The sequence below is a fragment of the Eimeria maxima genome, genomic scaffold (assembly GCF_000499605.1).
Source record: "Eimeria maxima Weybridge genomic scaffold, Emw_scaff450, whole genome shotgun sequence".
Lineage (NCBI taxonomy): Eukaryota > Apicomplexa > Conoidasida > Eucoccidiorida > Eimeriidae > Eimeria > Eimeria maxima.
Genome location: NW_013566514.1, coordinates 12,810 through 24,258, shown reverse-complemented (window position 1 = coordinate 24,258; position 11,449 = coordinate 12,810). Strand labels below are relative to the sequence as shown.

At 43.3% G+C, this 11,449-nt stretch overlaps 1 protein-coding gene across 1 annotated transcript; it reads left to right on the top strand.

Moving 5' to 3' along the window:
- Positions 1–717: 717 nt before the first annotated feature.
- On the top strand, positions 718–11,449 carry EMWEY_00033630 (regulator of chromosome condensation domain-containing protein, putative; the record flags this gene model as incomplete). Its single annotated transcript, XM_013481881.1, has 19 exons — positions 718–1,419; positions 2,858–4,145; positions 4,790–4,908; positions 5,185–5,247; positions 5,713–5,861; positions 6,067–6,325; positions 6,526–6,780; positions 6,955–7,004; positions 7,213–7,363; positions 7,586–7,688; positions 7,918–7,948; positions 8,183–8,259; positions 8,452–8,526; positions 9,603–9,673; positions 9,871–9,983; positions 10,161–10,242; positions 10,414–10,620; positions 10,979–11,113; positions 11,324–11,449. 19 exons carry the CDS (start codon positions 718–720, stop codon positions 11,447–11,449), a joined length of 4,056 nt encoding a protein of 1,351 aa, XP_013337335.1.

Below are 11,449 nucleotides of genomic sequence, written 5' to 3'. Positions count from 1 at the left end.
AGCAGCAAGAGAGTTGCAGACCGCAACAGCAGCAGCAGCACTACAAAGGGTTTTAGTGTATACACCCCAAAATAAAATTAGGGTTTATTAATAAGTGTTTATTTGAGTAAATCTGTCTGCTGCTGCTGCAGTAGCAGCAACAGCAGCAGCAGCAGCAGTAATTGCTGCAGCAGCAGCGAACCGACCGGTGGTCTTTTAAGTTCCTGTTGCATATTTTGCTGCTGCTGCAGCAGCAGCAGCAGCTGCTGCTGCTGCAGGAATAAGCAGCAGATTAGCTCCTCAAATGCAGCCTATCTCCCCACATTTCAGAAACTTTGCTGCTGCTCCGCCCCAGCAGCAGCAGCAGCAGCAACAGCAGCAGCAGCAACAGCAAGAGTTGCTGCTGCTGCTGCTAAGTGTCTCTTAAGGGATCTTCCGCTGTCTCTACAGCAGCAACTCTCCTCTCTTAGATACACCAGAGGAAGGTCTACACTGAGTGGGGACTTTCGTAGCAGCAGCAGCAACAGCAGCAAACGCAGCAACAGCAGCAACAGCAGCAACAGCAGCAACAGCAGCAACAGCAGCAGCACTTGGTGATTTGCTTAACAGAGTAACCACCAAGACAACACCTATTGTCTTACATCTACCTGTCAGCAGCATCTTAATAAGAGCAGCAGAAGCAACAGCAGCAGCAGCAGCAACAGCAGCAGCTGCTGCTGTTGCTGCTGCACGATCAAGATGGCTCACCTGCGTGGTACTGGTGACGAAGATGACGAAGGAGCACTAGTGTCTCCTTTTGCCTTATCTCCCCTGGGTGTCCCGTCCCCCTCTGCAGCAGCAGGAGCAGCAGCAGCAGCAGCAGGAGCAGGAGAAGGGAGTCCTATGAATATATTTCCTCCCCTAGGGACACAAAGAGTGTCTCTTAGTATAGATTATAGTATGTGTATAGGACTAAGAGGGAGACAGCCGCAATTATATGTATGGGGACTAAATAGGGATAATGTATTAGGTATAGGTATACAGCAGCAGCAGCAGCAGCAACCATCAATTGTCTCCTTTTTTGCTAAACAATATGTATATTCTGTTGCTGCTGGGCATATGCATGCATTAATATTAATAAAAAAAGCGCATGCATTAGGGGGTAAATTATACACTGTAGGTCTAGGTAATGACGGACGATTAGGTTACCCTAAAAAAGTTACTAAATCTTCTGCTGCTGCTGCTGCTGCAGCAGCAGCAGCAGCAGCAGGAGCAGCAGGAGGAGGTGGTCGTGGCGGTGGTGGTGCTGGTGGTGGTAGTTCTAGTTCTAGCACCCATGGGCAGCAGCAGCAGCAGCAGCAGCAGCAGCAGGAAGGGGAGGAGGAGGAAGAAGAAGGAGAAGGAGAAGAAGAAGAAGAAGGAGACAGCAGCAGCAGCTGGTTTACTCCTCATCCTTATAGGGTCCGTTTCCCTAATAAGGCAAGTATATCCCTAATTGCATGCAGCAGTAATCATAGTCTAGCTGTCTCCTCTATAGGTAACTTATATTCATGGGGAAAAGGAGACAGTGGTGCCTTAGGGTTAGGAGACACATTATCTAGATATATACCTACTATTGTCTCTTTTTATGGTAATAAAAAAGGAGACAATTATAATTATAATAAAAAAGGAGACAATATAAAAGGAGACAGTATAAAAGGAGACACTTTTGTTACTCATATTGCTGCTGGTTATAAACATTCTCTTTGTTGTCTAAGGGACGGTACCTGCTGGGCATGGGGAACAGGAGGTAAGTAACTGTCTCCTTTTTATTTACTGTCTCCTTTTTATTTACTGTCTCCTTTTACCTGTCTCCTTTTTATTTACTGTCTCCTTTTACCTGTCTCCTTTTTATGTACTGTCTCCTTTTACCTGTCTCCTTTTTATTTACTGTCTCCTTTTACCTGTCTCCTTTTTATTTACTGTCTCCTTTTACCTGTTTCCTGTCTGTCTCCTTTTTATGTACTGTCTCCTTTTATCTGTCTCCTTTTTATTTACTGTCTCCTTTTATCTGTCTCCTTTTTATTTACTGTCTCCTTTTATCTGTCTCCTTTTTATTTACTGTCTCCTTTTATTTACTGTCTCCTTTTATCTGTCTCCTTTTTATTAACTGTCTCCTTTTTATTAATTGTCTCCTTTTATTTGTCTTCTTTCTTTTAACTGTCTCCTTTCTTCTATCTGTCTCCTTTTTGTTGATTGTCTCTTTTATTGTGTCTCCTTTCTATTGTCTCCTTTTATTCTTCTGTCCCCTTTCTCTTTGCCACCCTTAACAGTCTCCTTAGCAGCCTCCACAGTACCTGTCTCCTCTATAACTGTCTCCTCTGTCTCCTCTGTCCCCTCCTTGCCTGTCCCCTCCTTACCTGTCTCCTCCTTACCTGTCTCCTTTTGTCCCCTGTCTCCTTTTTTTTTCCCCCTGCAGCTGGTGGTCGTCTAGGCCTGGGTCATACACGTGGTGCATTAGAGCCAACCCTAATTGAGGGTTTACTGCAGCAGCAAATAGTGTTTGTTGCTGCAGGAGACAGTCATAGTGCAGCACTAGATAGGAAGGGGTGTACGTACACCTGGGGGTGTGGGGCCTTCTATCGTCTTGGTCATGGAGACGAGGCAGATTCACCAACACCAAGGCTTATTGAATCTCTTGGTGGTATTCCTATCATGCAGGTATATCGAGGGTTTAGGGTTTAGGGTTTAGGGTTTAGGGTTTAGGGTTTTTAGGGTTTAGGGTTTAGAGTTGCTGTTGTTGGTTTGTTTTTTTTTTGTTGTTGCTGCTGTTATATCTCTTACTGTTGCTTTGTTGTATATTTTGCTGCTGCGGCTGTTGCTGCTGCTGCTGCTGCTGTTGCTGCTGCTTCTGCTGCAGATTGCATGCGGAGCTTTTCATACATTAGCAGTATCTACAACAGGTCTATTATATTCATGGGGTACAGGTCTAGGGTTAGGGTTAGGGTTAGGAGACAGCAGCAGCAGCAGCAGCAGCAGCAGCGGTAGTGTAGCACCGCAACCGCAGCAAGTACGCAGCATAAATGTCCCCGTGCTGCAGGCAGCAGCAGCAGCATATCATTCTGCTGCTATAACAGTACAAGGAGACATATTATGTTGGGGTGTAGGTAGTAATTACCGTCTAGGTATAACAACAAGCAGCAGCAGCAGCAGCAGCAGCAGCAGCAGCAGCAGCAGCAACTGCAGCGACCAGCCTTATCCTGTATATATTAACGAATTAAGGAATAAGATGTTTGTTGCTGATCTAAGAGCTCAGGTGTCTGCGCAGATAGGCATAGGGAGGAGTGGTGATTTACCCCTACCTATAGCAGCAGCAACAGGATCAGCAGCAGCAGCAGCAGCAGGAGGAGCAGGAGGAGGAGGAGGTGCACTAGCAGCAGCAGCAGCAGGAGCAGCAGCAGGGTCCTGGTCTATAAATAATGTTGCATGCGGACTAAATCATACAGCAGCAACAACAGCAGCAGGAAGTTTATGGGTATGGGGAAGTAATAAGAAGGGACAATTAGGTATAGGGAAGGAGACAGATAAAGAAAAAGAAGAAGAAGAAGAAGAAGAAGGAGAAGAAGAAGAAGGAGAAGAAGGAGGAGGAGGAGGGAGGAGACAAGGAAAAGGAAGAGGAAGAGAAGAAGGAGACAATAATAATATAATAAATGAGCCTTTTCTTCTTAATTGTTTTTCTTTACCTGTTAAGCTTATTGCATGCGGAGACAATCATACAATGTGTCTCCTTATTAATGGGGCTTTATTTACATGGGGAGACAATTCTTATGGCCAATTAGGTATAGGACATAATAGACCTGCCTATACACCCCAAGGTGTCTCCTCTATAAGAAATATTATCTATATTGCTGCTAATAATAATTATAGTGCTGCTATTACTGCAGGTATTAAGGATACAGAGCAGCAGCAGCAGCAGCAACAGCAGCAATTAGCATTACCACCTGCACCAGCTGCAACACCAGCTGCAGCAGCAGCAGCAGCTGCTGCTGCTGCATGCATGCAAGAGGTGCAGCAAACTGCAGGACAGCTATGGATGTGGGGAGCAGCAGAGGGAGGGAAGTTAGGATTAGGAGAGAAAATTGTTAGCGGTGCTGTATTAATACCTCATACTGTCTCCTTACCTCATCCTGTATATAAACTTGCATTAGGTAAGTGTCTCCTTTTTTGTCTCCTTTTGTCTCCTTATGTGTCTCCCTTTGTGTCTCCTTTGTGTCTCCTTTTTATTGATGTATTAAGTGTCTCCTTTTTATAGATATAAATTAGTTAATTGTGCTGTATTAATACCTTATACTGTCTCCTTACCTTATCCTGTATATAAACTTGCACTGGGTAGGTGTCTCCTTTTGTCTCCTTATGTGTCTCCTCCTGTCTCCTTTTGTGTCTCCTTATGTGTCTCCTTATGTCTCCTTCTGTGTCTCCCTTTTGTCCCATTTTTATTGATGTATTTATTGTATTAATACCTTATACTGTCTCCTTACCTTATCCTGTATATAAACTTGCATTAGGTAAGTGTCTCCTTTTGTCTCCTTATGTGTCTCCTTATGTGTCTCCTTTTGTGTCTCCTTTTGTCTCCTTTTGTCTCCTTTTGTCTCCTTATCTGTCTCCTCTGTGTCTCATTTGTGTCTCCTTTTGTCTCCTTTTGTCTCCTTATGCGTTTCCTCCCTTGCTGCTGCTCCTGCTACTCCTACAACAACAGCAACTAGTACTACTCCTACTACTACTACTGCTGCTGCTGCTGTTGCTGCTGCTGCTGCTGCTGCTGCTGCTGCTGCAGGGTCCAGCCATGTCTTAGCCCTAACAATAAGAGGTGTGTTATTTGCGTGGGGTTGTGGATTCTATGGTCGTCTTGGTCTTGGTCATGCTGCTAATGTATATACACCTGCACCTGTCTCCTTTCCTCAACCAGTTAAGGTATTGATCCTCCTCCTCCTCCTCCTCCTGCTGTTGTTGCTGCTGAGGGTACTGCTGCTGGTTGTGCTGCTGCTGCTTATGCTGCTGATGCTGCTGTTTGTTGCTGCTGCTCTGTATAACATATATATGTATATATACATACGTATATGTATATATAAGTACATAAAAATATATATTTAACATATATTTATTATTAATAAATATAAATAAATAAATAAATAAATAAATAAATAAATAAATAAATAAATAAATATGTGTATGTATGTATGTATACAGATAAAGGAGATAGCAGCAGGGAGTACAGCATCTGCATGTGTCTCCTTAGATGGAGACATATGGGTATGGGGAAAAGGAGACAGTTTATGCTCAGTAAAAAATATTTTGTCTCCTCTTTTATTCTTACAGATAGAGGGACCACAAGGTGTCCCTTTTATTTCTTCTGTTGTTGCATGCGGTGAACATTTCCTTGTACTTACACAAGAAGGAAAAGTAATTCTTATTCTTCTTGCTCCTTTTGCTGCTGCTGCTGCTGCTGCTGTTTGCTGCTGTTGCTAAGACTCTTGATAATTCATACTTTAGGGTTTAGAGGGTTTTGAGGGGTTTTGAGGGTTTAGGGGTTTGAGGGGTTTTGAGGGTTTAGGGTTTTGAGGGATTTTGAGGGTTTAGGGTTTTGAGGGTTTAGGGTTTAGGGTTTAGGGTTTATGTTGTGTATATAGGTATATGGTTGGGGAGACAATGCATGCATGCAAGCTAGTTGTGAGGGTTTAGGGTTTAGGGTTTAGGGTTTATGGTGTGTGTATATAGGTATATGGTTGGGGAGACAATGCATGCATGCAAGCAAGTTGTGGTTATAGGAGGGCAGAGCAATTAGATAGACCAGAAGAAGTTGAGGGTTTACCAAACCCTGCAGAACAAATCTATACAGGCATGCAGCATTCTATTGCTAAACTTAGGTAAATAAAAAGGAGACACAAGAAAAAAAAGGAGACATATAAAAGGAGACAGAGAGAGGGAGAGACAGATATATATATTATAAGGGGTATAGAGGGAGGGGAGAGGAGGAAGAAGGGAGAAAGAGGGAAAGAGAGGAAAATACAGACATATGTATATAATTTACGGTTTAGGGTTTAGGGTTTAGGGTTTAGGGTTTGTGTGCAGGAATGGGGAGTTATATGCCTGGGGTTGTACAGGAGGGGGAAGATTAGGGGTTGGGTATAAGAAGAAGCAACTACAGGAAACCCCCGCTAGGGTTATTCCTCATTGGGCAGACCCTAGTGTCTCTGCAGGAGGAGCAGCAGCAACAGAAGCAGCAGCAGCAGCAGCAGCAGCAGCAGCAGCAGTAGCAAACCCTGCACTAATGTATGGACAGGAAGCATACGATGCACAACCTGCTCTTGATAGGATTTATCTACCCCCAGTAAACCCTAAACCCTAAACCCTAACTACACAAACCCTAAAACCCTAAACCCTAGACCGTGTTGTTGCAGCAACAACCCCGATGACAGCCACCACTGTTTATGCCTCATTATTCTTCCCAAGCAGATATAGTAGCGAACTAGGGTTTAGGGTTTAGGGTTTAGGGTTTAGGGTTTAGGGTTTGTTTTTTTTTTTTTTTAGGCGTTAAGCGAGAGTGAGGTACAAGGGTTTCTATCTCGATTAGCATTTGCTGCAGAGGGGACACAAAAAGGAGACATTTCTTGGTTATCTCTGCAGCAGCTGCTGCAGCAAGAGGAGACAGAGTGTCTCCCTAATAATATAAAATCCTTAGAGGATTCATTAATTGCTGTATTAGGGAGACACATTGATTTATTATTACAATTAGGAGACAGGGAGCAAGAACTTAAAACCCTAGAGACACAATACCAGACAACAGTAAACCCTAAACCCTAAACCCTAAACCCTAAACCCTAAATAGTTAGGATTCTATGGATACAATGGATATTTAATAACAGTAACTGACTGGAAAAAAAAAAGAATTCTTGGGTACGCAACTAGGAAGGGTTTAGGGTTTAGGGTTTAGGGTTTAGGGTTTGTTTGGTGCTGCAGCTCATTGGTGTTGCTGCTCGTGCTCGTTGTGCATTGGCTAATGCATATGCGTAAGTCCTTTTAAACCTTATAGACGTAAACCCTAAACCCTAAACCCTAATAGTAGATCCCTAACATGCAAACCCCAAGCATTAGCCGCATTCTCAGTATCTGTTGATGATGTGGTATTTCCCTATTTATGATGTAGCATAAAAAAATTAGGGTTTAGGGTTTAGGGTTTAGGGTTTAGGGTTTAGGGTTTAGGGTTTGTGTGTACAGTGGTGACACACCTGCTGAACTACAATCAAAATTATCTGAATTACAACCATTAGCATTTATTCTCCAACAACAACCTGCATATTTATTGCGTCTTCTTTTTTCTGTTAAAACAAAAAAAGAAAGAGATGTTGTATTAAGAATTACACAACAAGTAAACCCTAAACCCTAAACCCTAAACCCTAAACCCTAATATACTCACTTCATGGATTCAGGGATCATGCAGAGATAGAATAAAACTTTCTTTCTAAATCCGAGACAAAGACAGATGCTAAACACCAAACCCTAAACCCTAGGTCAACAGTAGTCATCCATGCACCCTGCGAGGGTTTAGGGTTTAAGGGTTTATTTCTGCTTCTCTGTTGGGGGTTTTCAGGTGTATCTTGAGCTTAACGACAGAAGGATTGCGGGTTTATTTTGTTGTCTTATGCGAGCGGTGGCGAGGCAAGAAGTTGCTGAAGTTCCTGACCTGGCGTCCTGTATGAATCCATGTAGGGTTTAGGGTTTAGGGTTTAGGGTTTGGGGTATTTGGGTTGCTGTTTATGGGGTCTGACAAACTTCCACAGCACTCAAGTGTGTCAAAGTAACAATGAACAAACCCCCGAAGTGTAGACAAGTACGCCCTAGGGTTTAGGGTTTGGGGTTTGGGGTTTAGGGTTTAGGGTTTAGGGTTTAGGGTTTAGGGTTTAGGGTTTAGGGTTTGTGCAGCGACGTCCAATTTAGTCAGGCTGGTGCGGATGTACGCCTTGCAAGGGTTTTCTCTTGCTCAACTTTGCAATGCTTGTCTTGATATAGGAAACCCTAAGTGTGTTACTGTAAACCCTAAACCCTAAACCCTAAACCCTAAATAATACACTATAGACCCAAACAAAGTCTTGTACTCTTAACCCTAGGAGCCGGTCCCTCTCCCACCCCTTTGCACGCGCTAAACCCTAAACCCTAAACCCTTACGAGGCTGTCTGTCATTCTGCAGCTCCTTGGCTACATATGTTTCGCGTCTTCCTAACGTGAAGTTTTGCTACACTTTTGACGACATTCTTAGGAAATACGGTGAGCTAGGGTTTAGGGTTTAGGGTTTAGGGGTTTATTCAACCAATTGCTGTTGCTGTCCTCTGCTCAATACAGCGAAGCCCTTAAGCGCAGCATTATTTTAGGGTTTTTAGGCATTTTAGGGTTTCTAGGGTTTCTAGGGTTTTTACGGTTTAGGGTTTAGGGTTTAGGGTTTAGGGTTTTTTTTTGCAGGATTGGAGACAGTAGAGGGAGCATCAAAGAAACAACAAGAAGCAATAAGGAGATCTTTTCATGAGGGTTTTGAGGGTTTAAAGGGTTTTATAATAAAAGGAATAATTGGTGTTTTCTTGCAGCAGCAACCTCTTGCTGCTGCACTGCAGCGGCTGCTGCAGCAAACAGCTATTTTTATTTATAATCGAGGGTTTACCCTAAACCCTGATATGCTGCAGCTGGGGATCGATCTGTGCTACTCGATCCCCATCATTAAGCTAACACTTAATGGTATATTATATCCTCTTCTTGCTAACCCTAATGAATATTGCGGTAAATTATATAAACCCTAAACCCTAAACCCTAATCCATACGTGGCTACCCCACCTATACTGTACTGTGCCCTCATCACAAGTCCCTTCAAATAAACCGTAAACCCCAAACCCTAAACACCAAACCCTAAACCCTAAACCCCAAACCCTAAACCCTAAACCCTAAACCCTAAACCCTAATTGTGTGTGTATGTTTATTTTTTTTTATTTCTGCAGCACGTTGCGGATTGTCTCCTTTACCAGGCTCCGTAACATATAATTTAGAGACAGCAGCAAAAGTATTAGATTTATTATGTGGTGTAGAGTTCGAGTGTCTCCCCACCTCTTATTTGCTGCAGCAACTGCAGCGGGAGATTTACTCTTTTGCTGCACAAGCACTTAGACTACAAATGAATGTTCCTGATGAATTAGATGTAGAAGTAAGCTGCTGCTGTTGCTGCTGTTGCTGCTGTTGTTGCTGTTGCTGCTGCTGCACCTGTCTTATCGTGGTGGGATTGTGGCCGTTGGGTGCTGTGTCTCCTGTACGTGTTGCTGTTGGGGTATACTGCTAGCTGCAGCAGCAGCAACAGCAACAACAGCAGCAGCAACAACAGCATCAGCAGCAACAGCAGCATGTGCATGCATTTTGCAGCTAATGATGGATCTATTTGCTTCGCATTATGACTTAAAAGATCACTTTGTTACCTGGGCAACGGACGACCTTCTTGGTAAACCCTAAACCCTAAACCCTAAACCCTTTTTACCGTAGTATTGTGAGGTCCTCAGCTGCCTAAACTACCCCATAATTCGCCAGTAAGGGTTTAGGGTTTAGGGTTTAGGGTTTGTGGGGTTTTGCTGCAGCACTCATCAACTTGTGCAAGAAGTATGAGTCTTACCTAAACCTCTCTGCTCATGACCCCGTGGCGAAGATCGTAAGACTGCTGCTGCTGCTGCTGCTGCTGTTGCTGCTGCGCTTGTTGCTGCTCCTGCTTCTGCTGCAGCTATTGTTATTGCTGCTGTTCCTCCCGTTGCTTTAAGCGTTGCTGCTGTCTCTCCAACGTACCGATTAGGGGCAGTTGAAGGGATGAATTTAGGGTTTAGGGTTTAGGGTTTAGGGTTTGGGGTTTAGGTCCAAGCCGTAAGCGAAGGGAGAAACCCTCCTTTCCCTCCGGAGATGATAGAAGAATGTAAAACAGCACAAACTGCTCAGAGCTTCAAGGTTGACCATCGCTTCCTCCTCACGTAAACCCTAAACCCTAAACCCTAAACCCTAGCTGTTCAGAGACCAGGGTGCCCTTTGATACCTTCAGTGTGTTAGGAGAACAGTCTGTTGCTTATACCCAAACCCTAAATCCCTGTGGGCACTTTGTGTGGTTTAGTGTTTAGGGTTTAGGGTTTAGGGTTTGTGGGTGTATACAGGGAGAAGAATTTGGTGTATTGCTCTCTTACACATGCGCCAGTTCCCCAACGCTTAGCATTGCGGCAGCGGGCCCAGACCCAGGTAGGGTTTAGGGTTTAGGGTTTAGGGTTGCGACTGTCCTAGGGTTTAGGGCTACAAATGTCCCGCCATACCCTTTGTGGTTGCGAGCATCGTTGTTAAGGTTTACAATTGACCTTCCAGGGTTTAGGGTTTAGGGTTTAGGGTTTAGGGTTAATATATGTATGTGTACAGGATGGCCACCGCGTATTAGCAGTATTAATTCGTTATGTAGCATTAGACCCTAATGATATACGTGAGCAATTAAGAGAATGTTTACGTATATCTCCTCCTTTATCTGCGTATACACCTGAGAAATTATCCGCAGAATTTGCTGCAATTGCTGAACATTTAGCGAGTTTAGATACACCAGACTTCCAAACCGCCGCCCTATTCGAGGGGGTTTATAAAACCCTAAATAAAGGGTTTATGCATTCTATTCATCAACAAATTATTATCATGAGACAATTAGCTGAAGGTATACTTGAAAGAAAAAAACATAGAAAATATCTTGTACAAATTCAGGTAAATGAAAAAAAAAAAACGAGGGTTTAGGGTTTAGGGTTTAGGGTTTAGGGTTTAGGGTTTAGGGTTTGGGGTTTTGGGTTAAGGATTTATGGTTTAGGGTTTGAGTTTTAGGGTTATGGGTTATTAATTAAGGGTTCAAGGTTCAGGCATTATGGGCTAGGATCAAGGGTTCAGGGTTTAGGGTTTAGGGTTTAGGGTTTAGGGTTTAGGGTTTAGGGTTTGGTGTGTACAGACGCATCTAGATGAGATTCAAGCCTTACAAAGAGAATATGACATTAATTTACGAAGTCGCGTGCAAACCCTAAAAGAGGCAATTCAGGCAGCAGAAACCCTAGTTGTTGAGCAGCCTATAGAGATTGCTGCTAGAGTAAACCCTAAACCCTAAACCCTAAAAAGCCTAAAAACCCTAATCCCTGTAGCGAGCTCAACTGTGTGCTATTTTCTGTATCATCTAATTATCTCATTAGTATATAAGGATGCTATATATGGCGTAGGTTTTAGGGTTTGGATTTTTATTTTGCAAATAAGGGTTTAGGGTTTAGGGTTTAGGGTTTAGGGTTTTGGGGTGTATATGCAGCGTTATAATTTTACATTGGCATTTCCTTCCTTACGCCGTAAACAACCCGATAAAAAACAAGATGATACTTATGCCTCCTTAACATTTAAATACTCCGTACTTCTACAGAGAGAGGTTTGCTCCTAG